Genomic DNA, 23,142 nt, shown 5'->3' on the forward strand with positions numbered 1-23,142 from the left:
TCAATTTACTCTCAGGAGGGCAGACACGGGGAGAGGGGAAATGAGCAGTTAGGCATATGCTGACAAACACACTGAATGTGCATGCTCGACACACACTGGCTGAGACAAATTCACTTGCTGGGACACTTAAAGCAACACCGCACATGCAGAGAGTCCACAGTAGGAGGTTAACAGGATGTGGTCAGTGTCTTTGAATGTGCACAATCAACTCTTGAAAACCTCTCCATTATGATTCAGCTTAACCGAATGTGTCTCATTTGATGTTGAGGTTGACTGTATTCTTTTTGAACTCCACAAGCTCTTTGGAAATAGACAGATTAGTCACAAAATAAAAGAGATTTCCAAGAATATCTAAAGCAGGCTTCTGCTTCACTCACAGTGGCACTCTGCATACAAAAGCATCCATCTCAAATATATTTGACTGTGTTTAAATCTCTACTGCTGTGATTTGAAGGTGGAAAAAGAACCCACTAGAATTAGTTCCTGCCTTTGACAGTTAAAAAGAGTCGTCTTGCTTTTTCTCTTATTTTCCTCTCGTTCCAGATCCTTACTCCTGCCATACTTGCCATCTCTGCTCTGCTAATTTATTATTTTTCTGGGTAAACATCCACTTCTCTCACACTCAAAGAGAAAGCCAAACAAGGAAACAGAACTGAATCAACAGAGGCCCTTAGGAATTGAAAAAGATTGCACACTCAAGCAGAATGCTTAAAATTGTATTGGAAGCAATGGATTTTCATAAAGAGAAACGTTAGGTGAGTGCAAGGCCAGAGTCTATTCACATCAGACAATGTTTTACCGAGGTCAGAGTTAATTAAAATCCAACATTGTTCTCCCTCTCCGTTGTAAAGCAAGTGCTGCTTTTAAATAAATGAAAATGAATCTCCCTGTGAGGGCAGCAGTCAAAAATGGTAAATTTGATTGGTACGGACTGAGATTTAATTTCCAATAAAATGTATGAGATTCTGCCTTTGGCTTCTATTGCAAAGAGATCCAATTAGCAGTCATGCTCAAACACACACAAACCCACACAGACAGACGCAAACACACATTTTCACTTCAGCTTCTAATTATTGTGATAAACAGCTTTTGACAGCCAAGGCTAACTCTCGCAAACGCCAGGACATCTGCTGTTGAGATAGCAGCAGCACGTTGTACGGCATAAAGGCTGCTCAAGCAGCCACGGAGCCATGATAGAGGATAACAAATCCCCTCTGCGCACTACATGAGAAGAGAACATCCATCTCAATGACAAAGAACTATTTTCACCCTTGTTAACTTATTTTAGAGAGAGATGGGGGCACTGAGAAACATTTCGGAGAGAGGAAGCAGAACAATCTGCCTACTCGCATCCACCCGCTCATTCATCGCTATTTTCATAACAGATAGATTATGAGCATACTCAAAGCAGGCCAAGAAATGTAAAGAAGGTAAGGAAGCTTGAATGAAAGGTTACATACAGTGAAAAAGTTATTCCAAAAGTTTTAATTACATCGTGCTTTCATTGACATTTGGAAAAGAGAGGCTTCATATTATATCCTAGTTTTATAACAAATCCATTTTTTAATGAAATACCCAACACCAATAGCAACCCTGGCTTTTTAGTCTTTGTTTCTCCCTCGTCTCAGACTCCTCTCTTCACCTCCATCAATCCTCTCCTAATCCATATTCCACAGAACCATCCTCACTTCTACCCACCCCTCATTCGTGCCCTTCCTTTTTCATCTTCCTCTCCTCCCTCTGGCAGTGGCACATCCCTGGCATTTCATCATAATCCCAACCATTCATCATCATCATCATTTCCTACCTCTAGTCACTCTTTCACTCCGTCTCCCTCATCTCACCTTGTATCCCTTTGTTTTTTTCTCTCACACTGGGCCCTTGGCATGCATGGCTACAAGCAGGGAGAAGACGGGTCCATACTAAATGGCTTCAGGGCCAACCAAAATGAGACTGAACAATTGAGCAGTGTGAACCGGCAGTAAATTCTTATGTTGCAGCTTAGAGAAAGATGCATAATGACAGTTACACGGTATTTACAGAGGAAGAATGCAGGAGGCAGCAATGAATGACAACCTATCATTACCTCCTCTATCATTTGTCGCCCACCTTCAATCAAACTGAGAACCCTCAAGAAAAAAAAGGCTTTTTATGCCCGACTGCTTGAGAGGAATACTGTGTTTCCCTTGCCTTGATCCTCTGATTTAAAAAAGCAGTTAGCTAACCTTGAATCCTTAATTTAGGTGTGAGCTTTTGTTTATCATTTTAAGTGTTGCTACACACTCAAGATGGTACTAGCAGACTTTTAAAGCCAGATGCAAAATGGGATTTTTTTTTTTACAGTTATATTTTTGGCCTTTTTGTCTTTATTTGAGAGGACAGCTGAAGAGAGACAGGAAATGTGGGGAGTAAAGAGCGGGGGAAGACATGCAGGAAATGGTCGACCGGCCAGGAATTGAACCGGCGACCCCTGCGACGAGGACTGTAGCCTCTGTATGTGAGGCGCTTAGACCGGTAGGCCACCAGCGCCCCCAAAATGGGATTTTATGTTTCACATGTGCTTGAGTTCATTTAAGGACCAATGTTGTGCATGTTACCCTCCACACCTACACCTGGTTATGAAAAGTTTTTCTCTGTTCCTTTCGCATTAAGCCTGAATCAAACCTGATCAATCAATCACCATTTCATTTCTAATCTTCCCCCCTTCCTGCTCTCACCTTCTTCTGGTCCCTCCATCGCTGCTCTAGCTTGACATCGAGGCGGTTGGCAGCTGTTGCCCACTGCTGGGCGAGGCGGCGGATTCTGCGCTTCATGAAGCTGAGGGACTCCTTTCCAGTTCCCACCTGGTCCAGCAGTACAGAAAGGTCTGTGCGGAAGGCAGCCTGGGAAGGTCATGGATAGAAAGTGGAGGGAGAGACATATGAGAAGCACGAGAAAGTGTAAGAAGGTGGACATTTGTGGGGGGGGGGGGGGGGGGGGGGGGGGCATTTGATCAGTAATAGAAGTGTTTCGTCCTCATGTTTTTGTTGGCCACTTAGGTCCAGAATTATCCAAAACAATTATATTGGTGCCAGGTGGAAAAAATACAGATTTGGGGGATCACCTGGCCTTCCCTCCAGCCCCAAATAGCAAGTTACGAGAAATGTCTCAGTAACAGCAGGATAGATTATATTGTGCTGTGGTTCAGAAATATTTTGAGCATTGTTCATGTTCACTTTTCATGCTGCACAATCATCAGTTTCATTTTTTCCTCCAATGCTGTGCTGCATGTATCAGCCCCTCTGAGTTTCTTGTGTTAGCTTGTATACTGTCATAAAGCACAGGACTGTACAGCAGCTTAATGCAACTTAGTAACAATTTAAAAAAAAATGTTTTCCAGCTGATGTAACCTGTGCTATAAATCTATTCTTTGAGGCTGAAGGTACTTTTGTATTCTCTGCAAATGAAGAAAAACTCTCTGTTGGAGTTTTTAAGAATACACCATAATGCAACATGATGCAATATTTGCCTTGCCTTTGCTTATATGCAAGAGAAATATTTCAAGAAAACTTGTGTCCCAGGAGAATCTTTCCTTCTGCTATTAGTTTCTCAATGTCAAAGAAATGTATTGTAAGAAGGTAAAACAGCTAGTTTTTTTCCAGCTACTGCTGTTATAAAAACAACTTGTCTCCTCTGAGAACAACCTTGGCCCAGCTCTGTTTGTGAGCAAGATATGGGAAGACTGTAATGCACAGTTCAGTAATTTGGGTCACAGGCTAAGATGGAAATATCAGTCTTCATTTACAATGACATTCTGCTACGCGTCCTAAAAAAATCACTGCTTCGGTGAATAAATAAGATGTAAAAAGAAAGGTGAAAGTATACACACATAAATAAAATGTACGTATCACTTTAATGAGTACTTTAAACATTTATGATTGCTTTGTGTTCCAAAACAAACACTATAAAAGGCTGGAAAAGGCACTGTTACTGAGAGCACCTCAAAAGCAAATGAGTCATTTCACAGCATGGTATGGTTCTCAAACTGCTCTCCCTATGTTAGTGTATACTACTTGTCTAAATTTAAGTGTGCTTTTGCTGCTCCATGACCTCAGGATCAACATTAAGAAAACAGGAGAGGATAATGATGAGGAGGGGTCAGGCCTGTTTAATGAGCAGAGTCTGAAGAGGGTCTGATAAAGGTTAACTCTTTAGTAGTAATGGGGGCAGAGTGCTTACAGTCTTGTTACTGAGCAAAGGCACTGTTGGCACTCTTCTCCTCACTTGGTGGAGTGGTAGTGTTGACCTGCGGCTGACAACCAAACAAGCTCCATTAAACACTGTCTGCGTTTATAATTTTCAGGGCTGCTTTTATTTTCAAAAACTGCCTAAAATTGAAAGTCTAAATATGTTTGGCAAGACCTTCATTTGGCAAAACAATTTTTTTAACAAATCACATCTTAATTGTGAATTTTAACAGCGGACTAAAATCAGCTGGCATGTATTAGTCTTTTTTCTTGTGCTTGATTCAGAGGATCTATTTTCTATATTCTCCACTCCAGTATGAAATTATGCGATTCAAAGAGAGTGCATTTTACATTTTATTTCAGAAAAACTGAATACTGATTCAATCAATCAAGGTCACTGTGTACTAAACAATGCCTTTTTATATGCAAAGAACAAAAAAAGAAAACGTACTAGTGTAATAAGCTGGGAGAGGATCTACATGTTGGTTACATGTTTTATTTATATCATGAAAAAATGATTTTCTTTACTTAGCATTTTGCATTTGGTTTGCCTATGATTAAAAACTTATCAGTGGCCTTGCAAAGGATTCTCCTCTTTAAAACTGGTGAATGCTTATCGCTACAGTAGCTAACAGAGGTAAGAGGGCACAGTATTTACATATATGACTGTTAAAAAGACAACAATATGAAAGGGGTGAGATAAATAGTGTCAAAAATCTGCTGGATTCTTCTTCTTGTTTCTACCCTCACAGTACTGTCATGAGTTGATGTTTAGTTTTTTCCTCGTATTTCATGCCTTGAATCCTCCCCGTGCTTATTCTGTAGGCCTATTAGTTATCCTTTGTCACCCAGGTTTAGTGATCCATGTCTCTTGTCGTGTTTGTTAGTCTTGTCCTGTGTTTCCTGTTTTTATTTTGTATCTCTTGATCCTTGTTTCCAGTTTAGTTTTACTTCCTGCCCTTGTGTGTTTCCCTCTATTTTTGATCACTAACATTAGTCTGTTTTCGAAACCACCTACTCAGTACGTACTGATTTGGCCAAAATTCAATATGTAGTATGCAGTATGTGAGCAAGAGCAACATCTGCAGTATGCCAAAACTACCTGGATGTTTTACTGATTAGGAAAAATGTCCTCAGTATGCAGCGGACCAGTCTCCCTTGTGTACTGTTTCCTACAATGCACAGTGCTAACTTTCCCCTTTTATTTTTTCTTCTTTTTTGAGGGGGGGAACTCCGTTTTAAGGTGCTGTGAAAATGCTAAAATTCCATATAAACCACTTCTTCACTTTTTTAAATCATTAGTGAATGCTAAAGAAGCAGTTACGCTATCAGCTTGGCCGTTGATTACCTCTGCTTTCTGAAACCGTAAATCCAGTGACGTCTGGCCCAGCATACGGCATAACAGATAGAACAGAACAGTCATACTACATACTAAATTCAAACGCAGTATGTAGTATCCAGAACCTACTGCATACTACATTTGTAGGTAGTATGTAGCAGGCCATTTCGAAAACAGACTTAGTCTCACCTGTGTCAAATACTGTGTATTTAGTTCCTCCTATGTTGGATCATTGTTTGTCTCTCATGTGTTCTGTGTGCTTCTGTGTCCCTGTGTTTTATCAGCGTTTCCTTTTGAATTTAGTTTTTAGCCACAAAGGGTTGCTTAATCATTAGTATCACTGCACAGGTTTTTTTGGCGTCATGGTGAGATGGTCCCTCTCCATCTAAGTGTCTTAGGTCTCTCTCTCCTTCTCTTTCCCTGTCCCTTTGTATATCTTTGTGTAATCTTTCTTTCACTTTCTTTTATTTATTTATTTTATTTTCTTGGTCCACCTAGGTGTGCACGCCCTCTTTTACAGAACATGATATTAGCTGTCAATAAAAGATAGGCCAGAGTTCTAAGAGGGATGGTGATGGTCGCATGCACACAGTCACAAGCACAAAAGAAAAATGTTCTCTTTCTTTTCTTTTGCTGCAAGATAAATTGCATTAATACTTGACAGTTTGTGACAAACATGACACAACCCAGAATTATATATATGCAGAGAAGAGGAAGAAGAAAAAAGAAAAAAAAGAAAAAAAAGAAAAAAAAGAAAAAAAAGAAAAAAAAAAGAATTTAGTTTTTAGACAGTTAAGTAAGTTTTGTTTGTACCTTTTGTTCTTTTGTTAATTAAAACCTTTTATTTTAAAATCTGTACTTAGGTCCTCCTTAATCTTTCCCCCAACATGACAAAATGATCCAACAATATTCACAGAAATTCAGAATTAATTCAAAATTGAACACTGCCTGATTCTGCAATAGTATAAACCACTGAGTAGTGTCCACATAACCTCAATGAACTAATGTCCGAGGGAGAAGCCTGGTTGTGCTTTTGGCTTCTGTTAGCAGACAGAGCAGATGCAGCACAGTTCTACCTCTGTTGTTTGTTTATGTACGAGTAGAGAACAGAGTTGAGTTTAAATGTTAGGGTTAAGAAAGAGAACAATATTCTGAGCCGTAGGTAAAGGTCGCCCTGGCAGCAGATGCACCATACTATTTCAGCAAAATATAACACTGGTAAGTGCTTTCACATACAAGAAGTCTTCAAAAAGGAAATTTTGCAGGTGAGCTGGATGTGTGAACACAAACAGCTGACTTTTTCCTGCCAGCCCTTTAGTAGAATTTCCACGTTAAGTCTGGGTGAGCTCATGTGGGAACGCAGCAGGTAACATTCAGGAAAATTCCCTGTGAGCCAACAGGCAGGGCGGTGGTGACATTCATATAATACAACCAGTCTTCTGCAAGGTTTTGCTTATTTGTCAAAAATGCTACTGTGAATCAATAAAAAAGCTATCTATTCTCACAAGAAATGTATGTTTATTTTTGTAATTACAATCAGGGATAAGTGTACTGTAAGAGTACAGTGAGCATGTTTTTCAAAAGGGAAGACCTCGTGCTGTGAGGGTACATGAGAGAACAAGCAACTTTTAAAACTTTGGGGGCAGATGCTCATGAAAATTGCTTAAGATTCCAAGAAAACTTCAGAAGCACATATTTGAAAGGTTTATTTTTGCACCTGCCTAGGTTGATATGAACAAATCAATCTCAGTTTCTTTGTATGTTTCTATTGTTTCTACTTTCTATTGTATTCTTTGACTAAGACTCAGGCTGATCTGTTTGTATGGTACTCACAAACAGGAGTGAATATACAGTATGTATATTTATTTATTAGAATGTAAAAATTAAATTAATTGACATGCTAAATTAAACATGTTCAAACTTTACATCTGAAAATAATGTTTATGTATACACGTATGTGCACAAATGCTGGATTAATTTTTCACTGTGCAGTATTGTTACTTCTTCCCTCACCTGTCTCTTCGGGGCCTTTGTCTGCTGTGTATGCTGGTTGGGGGGGCTGCTTTGGTTCCTCCAGGTCAGCGGGGGGCAGAACCATTCCACCTCACTCAGGTAGATGAGGAAGGAACAATCCGAACCATCAACACCGTAGAAGGCATAGCAGGGGTCTGATGTCCATCGGGCACGCATCCACTAGATGGTATAAAGAGGGAATATTAATGAAGGATGGTTTACATTGAGTGACCAATCACATCATAACAATGGAAAGCAACAATGGATAACTGTTGGAAGACAACAACAGAAGGGTGCACTGTGAATCAAGTTTGACATAATCAGGAGACCTTTTGATGGCCTCAAAATTGCCTAAAACTCCAGTCAGAGATCACACATGGCATGATCTTGATTATCACCAAGTCTTCTTCATGAGGCCATGTGTGTTTTCCCCCCAAAAAGAAACGTCTACAAGCATAATTGTACTCAAAATATAGCAATCTAGTACTGTATACTTAATGTAATGGAGCAGATGTTTATGAGAGGTAACTTCAAACAATGGAGAAAAATATATCAGAAAAATCACCACTTGTTGGTAATAAGATAGGCAGTGATATTGCCAGAAATTGCAAATTATGTAAATGTAATTTAAAGCATTCATCTTACCCTTTATCGTTCTCTTAGTGCCTTCAGTTTATTCCACTGTGACAACTGGATGTTGTTGCTTTATAACTTTACACCTAATGCAAACATTTTTCTACTTCATACTTAACTAGACCTTACTCTGTTCTATTGAACGGGGTACACACTACAAGATAATTGACCAGATTCCCCCTCCAATAAAAGTTAGCAAAGCTCCAATCATTTGATGGCGCTTAAGGTTATCTTGTCAGGTTTTCCTATGGTGTGAGGTATGTTAGTGATTAGTAGGAGCATTTTGTCTTACTCCCCAAAACTGTTTGTAAGACAATTGGGGTTGCCCTGATTTGAAGTCATAAATATTAATGTTCGATATTTACGATCAGAAATCCTGTTGTGTTGGGGGATCATAGCGGACAGTCAAGCAGACTCTCTTTGTATTGCCATGTGGAAAGAAATGATAGCGAATGAGGAAGAAAGTTGACAAGGGAAGGAGGCTCAATAAACGTGTCAACACCGTGATTGTGGCAACAACTTGAGTGTTTACACAACATAACCTGTAAAAAATACCAAAATCAAAGTGACAAGGAGAGTAGTTAAACAAAAATGCCACTGCAATGGATCTGCCAGATAGATCTGCTCACAACCTTGAGCTATCACATCCCCAGCCATGTTTGTTTACTCCAAAGTCACACTGACAGCAAAAGATTTAGTGAGATTACCAGTTTTGAGAGTCAGGACTGTTGTTGTTCGTGAATGGAATCTGTTGAACTCCACACACTATAAGAACTTAACTGTTTAATATGTCATTATCTGACATCATGTTTGGGGTCTCTCATATTTTCAGCATCCGTTAAGATAAGATGCAATGGAAATTTAGTCAGGTTAAAAAGAACCACCTTTTTAAAACTGAAACTAAGGTATCGGACTCATCATACCTCAGTCACTCATTAGTCTTTCTTCATAGTGCGGCTCTCAGGTCAAAAGAAAGTATAAATTATTTTGGATCAGTGTGTTTCAAAATCTCAGGGACATGCAGATATGATTTTCTACTGCACCTCAATAAATGTTTATAATACAGAAATCCACCATGAATAATGAATGTTTATAAAAAATTCACAGGCAAGGAAAAAGGAAAACATGATCTTTATTTTGGTCATGATTCTCCAATCACGCAACAACTGTGGACTGGTCTGCAATAATGGTGTTAATATGATGATGGTTCATAATGATTGACACTTACGTCTACTTTCCCAGGACACTCTGGAAAGCGGGGGTCTCTTGGCACCTCACATTGGCCTGACGTCCCATCTCTCACTGCTGCAGAAACACAGTGAATACGATTTTAAACAAAGCAATAAAGCATGAATAGATTTATTGTAATCTTGGAGAGGGCTGGTGGCACACCATGACCCACTCCAAATTTAACACAAACTAGCTAAATGGCAAATCATGGCCTCATGTGAGTGAAATACAAGCTGCCTGCATTCGCTTTGCCCAGAGTCCCCAACTCATTAGTTTATAATACCATTGGCTGTACTCACTTGTGTCAGTTGGCTTTTAAATAAAAATACAGAGGAGATAACATCAATCGACCAATAAAAGACGATCTATCAGAACATTTAGCAACATATGTTGGAGCAATCACATTAAAGTTTGGTTTTTATTCACAAAATCAAATAATATTGACAAATAACAGCAGGTATACACACATGTTAACCCCTCAGTGTTGTCAGGTTGCATTTTTAAACACATTTACAACTCTTCTCTGCTGATTTGTGGACATTTTGTGTTAATATTCACTTTCTCTATCATCGTTCATGTCATAATTTCCAGTAGTTTACCATGCGTGTCTGTGCCCCTAAATCCCAGTGGTTTCCTCTTTGCGACATCACTTCATTCATGCTCTATTGCAGCGAACACTATTCAGCAGGCCCTGACAAAGCCGTGCAGCCTGTCGGCCACTGCTGCCAACCATCGCAGGGTTATGCTAGCAAGTACGCCTGCTCACTTAGGCTACACTCACTGCATTAATTGCTCCACTGACTTAGTTAACTGTGTCTCTGCTGCTGATGCAAGGGAGAAGGAGAAGGGTGCAGAGTGACAGTAGAGAGTGAGAAAACTGGGATGGTATTGTCCCAGAAGAGGACCAATGTAGCATTAATTTCTCATTGTTTTCTGCCTTTCAAACTCCATCTTTGCATTCTCTCCGTCTCTCTCTCTCTCTGGACCTACAAAATTGTTTCTCTAGGTTCCGTCTGTTTCCATTTGCCTAATGAAAAAGAGACATTTCTCCACATAAGTCTTCCCTGGGGCTTCTCTCTGTGGACTGGAAATGCACACACACAAAGACACACACTGCCTACAAATATGATTACAATGGCAACCACAGACGCAACAATTGTAAATGTGGTTAACTAACTAGATAAAAACTTGACTCCTGTCCCTGCCAGAAAAAACATAAAAGCCTTGTCAACGCTTGAGGAGGGGTGGAAATTCTAATCACGTCTCTCTCTTTCTCCTGTCGCTCCCTCTCGCACATGCCTGACCACGAGATAAATAAACTGCCACTGAGCCGTATGATAATAAAGTCTGCCAGCAGTGTTTCAATTCATCTGTGATTAGAGAAAGCAGCAGTGTTTTCATTTTGGCGTGCGCTGTCGCCCCTGCAGATGCAGTGGGGGAAAACAAAAGGAGATGTAACGCTCATTTATTCTCTTGTAAAGAGTTGGGCAATTACCCTCAAGAGAAAAAGTGAGACAGGGGAATAAGGAGGAAAAAATTATCATAATGGTAGATACATACTGAGTGTGTGTGTGTGTGTGTGTGTGTGTGTGTGTGTTTGTGTTTGTCTCAAGCTTAGTAATGTTTAGGTTTTGATTAAAAATGTGCATGAGAAAGACAACAGCAAATATAAGGTTGGATAGAAGCAGTAAAGCATAAAGAAACAACCAGTGTACTACATTTACAGAAGTACTTCTGAGGCTTAATAACGTTTATATTTCTTACTAAACGATATTAAAATGTATCTGCTGTCTGACTGTAACTCACCTGGTTTAACTTGATTTAAAGCTTGAAAATCTTCAGTCCACAAATTCCTAAACTTCAGATTAATGACAGTGTGGGATGGTGTTTTCAAGTTTAAGGCAGGAATTCACACCCCTATAATGCCACAAATTCAATATGATAACATCTGTTACAGAGGCATGATGGTGGGATGAGATCTTCCTGCAGATCAAAGGTAGTAAAAGAGGCCTAACAGTCAATCGCAATCAATCAATCTTTATTTCTATTGCGCCAAATCACAACAAATGTTACCCTAAGAATGCTTGCAAACATAGCAGGTCTAGACCATACTATACTGAGTGACCATATATTAAATTCTTAACAAAAACCCAACACCAAAGACCCACCTTATTCAACCATGAGCATTGCACTTCACAGTATTTAGCAAGATACAGCGGCGAGGAAAAACTTCCTTTTAAGAGGCAGAACCAGACTCATGTTAGACAAGGTGGGTTTGGAAAAAAGGATAGAAGAGGATAACAGTGGTGAGTGGTGATGAGATCACCGCACAATGATAGAGCAGGCGGAGCGAAAGTAAGTGTATCTGTAAGATGAAATCCTGCTGTATGGTTACATGTGGTGCCACAATGTATCCACAATTGCATACCGCAATGAGACAAGGCACTCTGGGACACCAATATCAGATTATAATTGACGGCATAGCTTCATTGAGGTGCTGTCATGGATAGGGAGACAAAAAATATGTGGAAAAGAAAGTGGGGAATGATATGAAGCAGGGTGTCGTGGCCAGGAGTCGAACCAGCGACCACTGGGGAGTATGGCCTCAGTACATGAGAACCAGCTTAAACTGCTAAGCCAGCCGGTGCCCCTTGATAACCTATTTTTAACTTACTGCTGCAGTCACACACATTTTCAGTACAGCTTTGCCGGTAGTCTTATGTAAAAAAAATGTGAACCGAACACCTTTGAAATTCTGCGAGGTGTCAGAGGTGATCATGTCAGTAGAAATAAGCTAGATATCATATTTAAGTGTTTTTCTAAAGTCTGGTAATGTATGTGCCTCTCGTTCTTACTCAGCATGTGTGTGTCTGTAGATCTGTTTTGTGTTCTCTTCTGTTCTCTTAAAAGCAACTGAGGTTTTGCTCCAACACAAGCTGACAGCTGTGCATGATCCCAGCTGTGCTTCCAGTTGAATAATACAAAAGAAGCTTGCAACAGAGGAAGGGATCTTTAACTGTCTGTCTATGGTTTCGCTTCCCTGACAAACTTTCATCTGGGTTAGTTCATGCTCTGGTGTTCTGCTGAGGACCACAGGAAGTGCAGTTATGAGACTTAAGTTGGTTACTGGTCATATCTCTTATTTAGAGACAGAGAAGACACATAATTGTAAAACAAAAAAAACAGTGGTTGATTATGTTTGGTTTGGTTCATCATCACTCTACTGGACGTTTTAATACTGTGTTGACCTACTGCTGTGGACCGTAAAGCTGTATCTCAAAGTGCAAGAAGCACTTCAGGAGGATAAGCTAATACACTTGGGTTAATTCTTCAAATTAAATTAAGAGGTTGAAGGAATTTTACACATGATGCCTTACCCCTGCCTTGCACCATACTGCTCTGCAGTATCTGCTCCACCCTGATGGCCATGTTGGAGACATTCTGCGCTATAGCTTGGATCCTCTCCACCAGGCCAGCTGGTTGAAACCTGCAGACAGACAACAAACACACAAGTATAGAATGAGTAGGAGATAAAAGCGAGAGGAAATAAGAGATGCATTCACAATGTTCACATAACCTGAAAACAAAGTGTCTAACAACTTCAATGATTATTGATAAAATGATCAAAAGAAAATGACTTAGACATTTTTTTTTTCGAAATTTAAAGAAAAAATAATTGAACATTTAATAATTTAACATTTTCTAAATTATCTGTTTGGTTTTTTTTGCTTTTTCTTTGTAAGTAAATGATCGGTCCTGGGTTTTGAACAGCTGTTTTTTGTTTTTTTTTTGAACCTACTGTTTCTGAAAAAAATGTAATCCTTGAAACTGGCTTGTAACAACCCAATTACAATCTGTACAATTAAAGCATGGCACTCTATACGAAGGCTGGAGGACAGATCACAGATCACTTCCATCTTCACTCCAATATGTGATAACCTGGACTTTCTGCCGGGAGTAAATGATGATGGTTTTCGAAGATGGGCGTCTAGAGGGCTTTCTAGTCTTGTTGATTTTTTTGACGGGCCCTCGTTAATGTCCTATAATCAATTGTTTCAAAAATATAAAATACAGAAAAGGATTTCTTCCGTTATTTACAGGTTAGGGACTTCACTAAAAGGGACACTACACTTCTTTCTAATCAGAGTTTTTCATGTGCAGAGAAACAGCTTTTCTTATCACGGCAGCTCGATAAAGTCTTTCTATAATGTACTGAGAGAGTGTGGTGCTGGAGGTACAACTCACTTGAGACGGACGTGGGAGAGAGAACTTAGTGTGGATATTACAGACAACCAATGGGATGATGTCTGGCAAAGCGCGAGAACTTTGAGTGTGTGCAATAGAGTAAGATACTACACAGGGCTCATGTGTCCCCTTCACTTCATCATAAATTTAATGCTGCTCGTTCCCCGCTCTGCCTGAAGTGTAAAACAGAAGTAGCTACTTTAACTCGCTGTCTGTGGTCTTGCTGGAAAATACAAAGATTCTGGCACCTCATAGGTCAAGAAATTAATAATATCTTAGCCCCAATCTAGAAAATGACCCATTATGTATGCTCCTTGGAACACGAAATCGAAATATTACTAAAAAATATTAAAAAAACATTTATAATATTTAACATTTTGTGCAAGGAAGTGCATACTCTTGAACTGGATAACAGACAAAGTCCCTAATAAAACACAGTGGCATATGTTAATCCTTGAATATGTCTCTCTTGACTACCTAACGTGTGTGTGTTGCATTCTAAAGACGATGTATTTCATAATACTTGGGAGCCCTTTATGTCTTATATCGGAGTGAACGTTTCTTCTGTTCTTGCAAGGAGGTTTGTGTAGGACTATATATGTATATGTTTGTAGGATGATGTCTTACCCGGGTCTCCTCTCAAATGTCAATTGTGTGCTGGATTTGTGGACCAAGTGTTTTGTTTTGTTTTGTTTTATATTTTGTTTGTCATGTTTGTTTGTTTTAAGGGAGTTGTCCCTGTGATGTTTGTTGTTTGTTTTTGAAAGGAAAAGAAAAATCAATAAACATATCTATAAAAAAAAAAAAAGAACAGCTGGTTTGTTAAAAGAGGTTATTCAAAAGATTCCTTTTGGACTCATTATTAGCAGGTTAATGCATGAGATAAATCAATGTTTGTTGCAAACATAAAAGGGACTCAGAAAGACAGTGGTAACCACTCTTTTTAAAAGAACATTTTATCACACACTAATCCAGACAATGCACAAGAAACTTCTGCATATTAAATAAAGAAATAAAGAACAAAAGGATTGACGATAAGATTATCAAATATCTTATCACCAACTCCTCAGTCCTTATCTACTGCACTCCCCCAATGGGCTAGTCCTTCTCCTCCTCAGTTATTTCTGTCTTTTTGGTGTATCTCATTGTTATTCTTTTTTTTTTTTCTGCCTCAACATTTTCTCCAACTCCTCTCCCTCGCCTGTCGTTCTCTGCTTCCTCTCCCTCCCTATTTACATCTCAACAGATGTAGAAGTGTTGCTGGGAGATGCAAATTGTTAGACACTTGGTTGGAGCGTGAAATAGAAAAAGACCAGTGCTGTTAATACTACTTCCTCTACAGGGTGAGAAGACTTCCCATTCTCATAATAAGAAGTGTGGGGAAAAATGTGTGTGATTTTGAGTTTGCTTCCATGTGCCCATTGTATTTTTGCATATTTTCAAAGCATCTGACTGCATGATTTGACATCAGGCACAGCCAAGGCTGCATAACCACACATGCTCAAACTGCTGTGCCCATTATGTCCATTAAAATGACTCAATTTCCTTGTGTGTGTGTGTGTGTGTGTGTGTGTGTGTGTGTGTGTGTGTGTGTGTGTATGTGTGTTTGTACCTTCCTGTCTTCCTGTATTGTCTAATCAGCAGATGGTATTAACCCTCATTAAAACCAGGGGCTTAAATTTAGCATAATAACACATCATGAGAGATGATATCAGAGTTATTGAGTGTGTGTGTGTGTGTGTGTGGTGTGTGTGTGTGTGTGTGTGTGTGTGTGTGTGTGTGTGTGTGTGTGTGTGTGTGTGTGTGTGAATGCGTGTGTGTGAATGCATGTCTAGGTATAAAGGCTGCCAAGCTAACAAAACGCTGACAGCTGCATAAACGTGAACTAAAAATAAAAGGCGGCAGCCATAAAAGTCATAGGAATTCCCAATGTACCATTAACAGTTTTGTAAGTGTCACCCTCTAAGAATCGCAGACGTGTCAGCATCTTGGTTTATATGTTACTACAACCAAGACGCCATTATTCTCTGGTATGTATATATGGTATACAGTATATCAGGGAAACAGCTTTCTCGAGATAAAAAAGAAACATTAAATAAAACATTTGACATCGACACACATTTATTGTGATGTGTGCCTAGCTGTTGTACCTTACATTAAGGTAAATATATTTCCTTTTTATTACATTTTCTAGAAAGTGCACATGATTTGACTCAGTTATCTAAGGGCTGCCAATGGAATAATGTATAATAAAAATGTAGTAATCCTATGCTATTGGTCTAAGCTTTTTCTAGTGTTTTTGTTGTAAAATGTTACTTTATTTTCAATTGTGTAACTAGCTTTGTCTTTTAAGAATATAAATATGTATATCATGAGTAACTTCACAAAACTTAAGTAAGATAAACCTCTCAGTTCCGTTGTCATTACTCTACTGGGGATATGTGCAATGTGGCTGAGCAAGTAAACATCACAAAGTCGGCACCATAACTACCCAGCTTTATCTATGATCTACCAGTTGTGTAAGCTGCTTGATTCTGATTGGTCTAAATCCTTTTGATGATGGTTGTTAACTTTCACTAACATGAGCAATGCCAGAAGCAAACTGATCACCCGTCATGTCAAATCAATCCGCAGAAAATAGTTCAGACACATTTTGTTTCTACTAGTTGACACAATGGACTGTAAGTTGAGTTAAAACCAGTAGTTTCCGTTTGCATCAAAACAATGTGGCTAAATAATAATTTCAGTTTGCATGCTATAGCGGCAGGCGGACATTTTCGTATGGGATCCTGTCCAGCAATGTTAGCAACAGCAGCGGAGCCAAGTGCTTTCCATTTCAGTGAAAATAATGAGATAATGGTTTCAAACAGCCATTACGTAGGCTATGCACAATGGGGTTTTGGACAATGTTCAGCATTCTTACACAAACTGTGATTGATTTGGAATGTGTTCTTACTTTAAGACTAGTCAAACAGTCTAATTATGGGTATAGAGAAATTGGTTGCCAGGAACATCCTTAATCTCCATCAATCACTTCTTATTCAGGTCTGGGCTGCCTATTAAGCTAAGCTGGGTAGCCCAGATGTCCTAGCTCGTCTTGGGATATCCCAAGGGGTCCTTTCACCAAATGAGATTCTTAATCCCTCCAGCATGTTTTGCTTTACCGCCTGCTCCCATGATGGACTTTCCTGGAAGAATTCTGCAGAGAATCGTTCACGAAGCACAACTGCCAAAATTTCTACGACTGACCCATTTCAAATGGACCAGCAGTTACACCTTCTAGATTTGTAAGCTTCCCATCGGGTATCTAATGAGGAGCTGATCTGTGAGGGATATTCATTTTGATGGCTTGTGCTCATCAGTGCAAGCCTGTGACAGTGGATAAAGATTCGAAAGTAGATATAGCAATGAATCCAGAGTTTTGACTTAAGTAGTTGCCACTTCACCACAACAGTCTAAACCAGAGTAAATCTCCATTAGTGAAATCAGATAGCAATGAAATTATCCAAAAGCACAACCTATGAACAAAGCATGATGGCCAAATTCTACTGGATCTGTGTCCAGTCCATCTCCGATCCGTCACTGCACAGGAGTTGATATGTTTCTATTCTAGTAAATGTGTTAACTCCCACTGGATCCGCTCCATTGTGTTCCAGCTGCGTCTCTGATCCGGCACACCAGAACTCTCCAGTTCAGAAACGCAAGACTTCTATTTTTGCCTGATGCTGGAGCACGAGGCATGAATCTCAACAGAGAAGATTGAGTGGGACAGGAAGTCAGGCACCAAAACAAATGAAATCATCCTGTTCATTTTCAGAATAAAACACTCTGACACCAGATCTACTAAGATCCCAAATAACGAGTGCTAAATTGCAACAAAACAATTGCACGTGCTATTTCTGGGCGTGTTGCGGGTGATCTACTATGATTTTGTGCACAATTGATAACAGGTGCAAAAGTGGTGCGGACCGCACTGAAATGAGGATTTTGCGTGTTTGGGAGAGCAGAGTGGCTGTAAACAAAAAATGAAGTTTGAAGCCATGGAGTTGGAAAAGCGTTGCCAGAAGAAACGGGATTTGGGGGATGGAAAAAAAGTGATTTCATTATTTGAAAAGTGTTTTTGGAAGTTGTTTGTCATGACCTTAAAAAAATAAATATTTTTTTTCTTAAATGAAGAATCTTCATCAGATGTCTGACAATCCCCGCCGCACTCCTCAAATCAGCTCAGACCAGAAAACACCTCAGCAGAGCCCTGCAGGCATCCAGATTGTTATGATGACATTGATCGGGAGTTGCTGCAGCAACAAAGAAATCAAACGGATGTGTTACAGGCCATTTCACAGGAGATGAGAGCTGTGTCCAATGTGGCGCACACCCTCCACCGTAACACTCGGACCATCGATGCGCACACAAGGCAGCTGGGGTCTTATTTATAAACGTTGCTTACACGCAAAACGGGGCCTGAAATTGGCGTACGCCAGATATCACGCCAAGTTTGTGATTTATAAAAACAAACTTGACGTGAAAATGTGACTACAGATAAGCAAACTCTGACCCAGGCGTACGCACATTTTAGAGGCAGGGGAAAACTGGCGACGCAGTTGGTGAGAGGGAGAACTGAAATCCGATTAAAATTTGATGCCTTTTACACATTTCATTCATTGAATAACAACATTAACAGACCCGCGGCACCATCATCACTAAAGTCTACATATTCTATTTGAATGTGTGTCTGTGGTGAGTTGTTTCCAATAAGCTGTCATTACAAGATAAAAGCTTGTCTTAAAGTTCATCAAATATTTCATCAGCTTTGTCTCACCGTCACAGCACCGTTGGAGCAAAGTGATCATGTTTTCAAGTCATGTTTTCAATGTTTCTAACGCTGTGCAGAGTCACTGAGTGTAGTTATACTTTTAATAAAGACTGCTGTACAACGCACGGGGAGCGCAGAGACACGGCCCCAGCTGCCCCACACACTGATCACATCTTCCTCACCTGCATGTGTTTACTGTGTTAATGAGAAAAGTGTGAGTAAAGCCATGCCCGGTTCTCACAGTTATTATCTTACATATCATCATAATCAGTCAAAGTGCAGGCCAAGCTGCCCGTAATGAAACCAGCACATTAAAACTTATATGCACGGATCAAACTTCTGTCAGATAATATCAGAGAGGAAATCTCTGAAGGCCGTGAGCTCTCTGTAATGTGAAATAAAAGTGTGTGTCCTGTAAACATGAAACACTGCAGTGTAACACTGCAGTGTAATGATGAATGATGGATGCTCTGGCACTGGTGACGGATACATGAATGCTGCAGCGACGTGCAGTCACCTGATATTTATATTTTTATTTGCAATTCTTTTGTGGCACTCCTGCTGTAAGAAACAAACAATAAGTGCTCTCTTACCATCGCTTCATTCACGAGGACCATGGTTTGTGTCATAAACTTTATTTTTTCCATCCTCCTCTCTGTTGTTGTCGTGATTCACAATGAGAACCTTTGATCTTCCGGCTCATTTGTATGCATTTTCATTCATAAAGCTCTTTGCATTGACCGTATATGGTTGAATGTGGTCGTGAAAAGGGCGGAATACGAGGCTGAACTACATGCGCATATCTCCAGGTGGTTTGTGATTTATAAATGGAACATTGCCTAAAGTTTGCGTGCGAACGGTTTTATAAATCAGAATTATTTTTGCCGAACGCCATTCGAGTACGTACTCTTTTAGTAGGGATTCTATGCACTCATTTATAAATGAGACCCCTGGTCAGTGCTAGGTCTGGGCTGACAATGGCCTTGGCAAGAACACAGGCCGCAATGGGTTTCAGGTTTGATAAATCACATTGCGTTTGCTAAATGATTACATTTGCAATTCCTCCTCCCAGTATTTTGCATGTTCTGATAATCTCCATGTTTTCTGCATATTCATGACAGCAAACACGTTAAATGTGTTGCGTGTGCTATTTTACACATTTGTCAGAAGCAGTCCTTGGTGCATCCGGTTAGTACATTAGCTTTGCGCGCTGATATGTTTGCACAGGTTTTTAGACATGCAAACCTTTAGTAGATCAGGCCCCTCTGTGTCATTGCCAGGTCGTATTTCACTGAACTACGACAACTAACCGTCATGATGAGTGAAGCCAGGCTTGGAGTCATCATGTCAGAGGCTTTCAGAGGATGATAAAGACAACAAGGATGAGGGGAGATATGCATTAATGCTGTAATTTCCGAAGGGAAACCTCAGGCACATGGCTCCAGCCTTCCGGTGTTCTTGCTCCGTGCTGCGTTCTGAAAATGCAACCAGTGGGCGTTGACAGATGAGAGAGCACGGAGCAGGACCGCAGCAGATCGGAGACAGACCAGAAAGGGATCTGGTGGAAGTCCCAGGTGAGACTGATCACACTAACATGACCCTGATCAACTTCCAGGGGGGAATACTTGAGAATAAGTTTAAGACTGGCTCCATATGAGATAATTTCAAACAATAAGACTTTAATTTGTTTTCATTATGGTTATTTAGAGCTATAGCCAACAATTATTTCCCCTATAAAATTAAATCTCCACAGGGTAGAGCAACCTTTCTAAACACACTCAGCATGAAAACAATCTCAACACTGTTATTTCAATAAAAGCATATCGACAGAACTAATTATTATTTTACATTCCCCATCAGGTGCAGTTGAGGCACATAAAATGTATGCATTAGAGAAAGTGATTGTCTTATATTGTCTTATAATGAGAGCCTGCATTGCATAAAGCTATAAAAGTATATGAGAAGATTAACATTTTTGCACGTAGCACTCCAGCAAAGTTCCCAACTGTAGAGGATTATAGTTGCCAGGGTACATAAACTTTAAGGCTGCAATGCATTTAGTGTGAGGAACAGAACCACGGCCTTGTGAGCTGGGTAACCCTCGATACTGTAAAGCTCCCTCTGTGGGGGCTTCACTGTAACCGAGCAAGTTGGCTTTCGTCAAGACTTGACCTTCTAATCTCACCTCCAATGTCTGGTATGTGTCCCTAGGGATGAGCCCACAGAGATGGAGAATAGGAGAACGTCATATGAAGAGTAGTGAAAAAAGGATAAAAGGCAGAAAAGAAGAGGAGAGGATTTCATAATGAGATCGAAGAAGGGCAAGAAAAAGAAAAAAAAACACATAGTGGGCGAGTAGAGGAAAAACTGGAATAAAAGCAGACAGAAAATAAAGGGAAGTATATCAACCATCCAAAGCAAACAGAGTACCAGGGGGGACCTTTGAGTAAAGAAACTGAGATAAAAAAAGAGAACCTCTGCGTCTTCATGTCGAAGCCAAAGAAGCAGCTTGAGTGAAACATTAAACGATGATTATGATCAAAGAATACAAGGATATGCATATTTGATGGCCCACTGTTACGCTCTACTTGCAGGGAAACTTCTTGCCTGTTTGATGAATGTAGACAGTTGGCTCTTTTACAAATGAGTGAAACAAAACAGTAATGAGGAAGAGCAAAGAGATGACAAAACGGGAGGAGACTGTAGGGGGAGAAGAAACGATGAGAGGAAAATCTACTGAGCAGAAGTAGAACGCTCTGAAAGAAGAAATTGAGAAGTGGTAAGAAAAAATCAATGAGAGTTTCTGAGGATACAGTGTGTTCTCACGTTTGCCTTATTTCTCTCCCCCTCTTCCCCTCCCTCCCTACTTCCTTCCCTCTCTATGTAATGAGCTCATCCTCTTAAAGGAAGAGGACAGATCTGGCAGCATGGCATGGGCCAGAGCTGTCCGGGATAAGAGATGCATGTGACAAGATGTCAGGATAGGATTTTGAGTTTGGCTGAGTTCCATTTGTTTGGGTGAGTTCTGAGTTATTCCAGCCATGTTCCTGTGTTATTACATCACACTTTACAGTGCATATTCATCAGCTTATTCCAACACAAACATAAACAGTCACACATTTAACAGACATGCTCAAAGCCAAACACAGACACACACAGTTTCCATTATATTATGTAGAGAAGAAAAAAAGGGTTTAGCAGCATTCAAACTATTGTGTGTAGCTACCAAGCGGCAACCTTTGTTGTTGAAAGTTGAAGCCAATGTGGAAAAAAAATAACAATAATAATAATAATGCAGTTCCAGCCCATCAAAAACCATGCCAACTTTTACAGCAAAATGAATGTTTACAGCCTGGTTAAAAAAAAAAAAATCTCATTCGTTCATTCCTAAACTGAGGATGTTCCTAACCAAATTATTTCCAAGTCATTTAAACGGAAATGTTATTTCTGACTTTCAGACTAGTCCAAGGGTAAGGAAACAAACAGAAAATAGTGAAAACTAAGCACAATTTATTCAGTTTAACTCTGAGTTGACATGCAGGTGGGTGTGTTGTAGCTGTTTTCTTGGAGGATAAATGCAAACCACAGCTTCACCTCTTTGTCTGGGTTTTGGATGATGGGAAGTTAGGTGGGGTCAGCATTTCCATCTTGGCGCCCTTCATCTTTGGGCTTGAAAATCTCTCCACAAACCAATGGGTGACGTCACATAAACTACATCCATGTCTTATACAGTCTGTATTTGTTACCAATAGCACTATGGTAATTGATATCAGACAATACTTATACCAGGATCGCTATTGGTATAAGCTTATAATGGTACCAGGACTGATATTGGCAAACTGATACAAGTGTCAGTATTGATATATGCCAGAAATACTATCAGTATCAGTATTGGTCAAAAATGACACCAGTATCTGTATCTGTCTAAGACAATGTTTAACATTAGGGGTGGGAGATATGGTCAAAATATTTAATTACAATTTTATTTTCTTAAAGACTATTTTGCAAGTTAATGACCGGTACAGCCAAACTAATTTTCCAATATAAAAAATTAAGTCCTCAAATAAAAAAGAAAAATAGACAATTTAAGCAAGTACCATTTTGGATAGGCGTAATCTGTGAGCAATGTGGCCAACTCATGGCAAATGCAACTGACATTAAACAAGAAGGTTGACATTGCTAAAATTTCAGGTATACTTGGTCTAAGACATTTTTGGTTAATTAAAAAAAAATTGACATTGGTTTGAAAAGGCAAACAACAACCACACTCAGGTAAAGTGCACTCCAGCTAAAGAACAGTTAGCTTAACAAGCAAACATTTAAGTCTATTTACGTCACATTGTTTCTGACGCAACACTCAGTATGTATCTGTTCAGTTTAATAATGAATGTCCGGAATTACCTGTATGAATTTAAATTTCTAGAAATATTTAAAGAAATGTTATAAAAAAAGTTAGAAAGTACTGTAACTCTAATGGAAAAGAGATGAAGAACAATCTAGTTATCAAACCTGAGCTCAAACTTCAACATAATCAGGCTTAATCAGCTGTGCTAGTTTGATCACCTATTTCTGACATGACCTTCTGGGAAACTGGGAAACAAACCAAATAAGAGTTATTTAGCATTTCACTGTCTTTGCATTTA

At 39.6% G+C, this 23,142-nt stretch overlaps 1 protein-coding gene across 2 annotated transcripts in view; it reads right to left on the minus strand.

Annotated features, from left to right (window-relative positions):
* Nucleotides 1-23,142, minus strand: part of LOC117815275 (alpha-1,6-mannosylglycoprotein 6-beta-N-acetylglucosaminyltransferase B) — a 154,792-nt gene that overhangs the window by 63,200 nt on the left and 68,450 nt on the right. For both annotated transcript variants that reach the window (XM_034686897.1, XM_034686896.1), the window contains exons 4-7: nt 12,819-12,928; nt 9,440-9,516; nt 7,579-7,758; nt 2,718-2,882 (exon numbers count right to left, since the gene is read on the minus strand). In XM_034686897.1, coding sequence (XP_034542788.1) covers nt 2,718-2,882; nt 7,579-7,758; nt 9,440-9,516; nt 12,819-12,928 — 532 coding nt within the window. The remainder of the gene's footprint in view (nt 1-2,717; nt 2,883-7,578; nt 7,759-9,439; nt 9,517-12,818; nt 12,929-23,142) is intronic.

The sequence above is a fragment of the Notolabrus celidotus genome, chromosome 7 (assembly GCF_009762535.1).
Source record: "Notolabrus celidotus isolate fNotCel1 chromosome 7, fNotCel1.pri, whole genome shotgun sequence".
NCBI classification, from domain to species: Eukaryota; Metazoa; Chordata; class Actinopteri; order Labriformes; family Labridae; genus Notolabrus; species Notolabrus celidotus.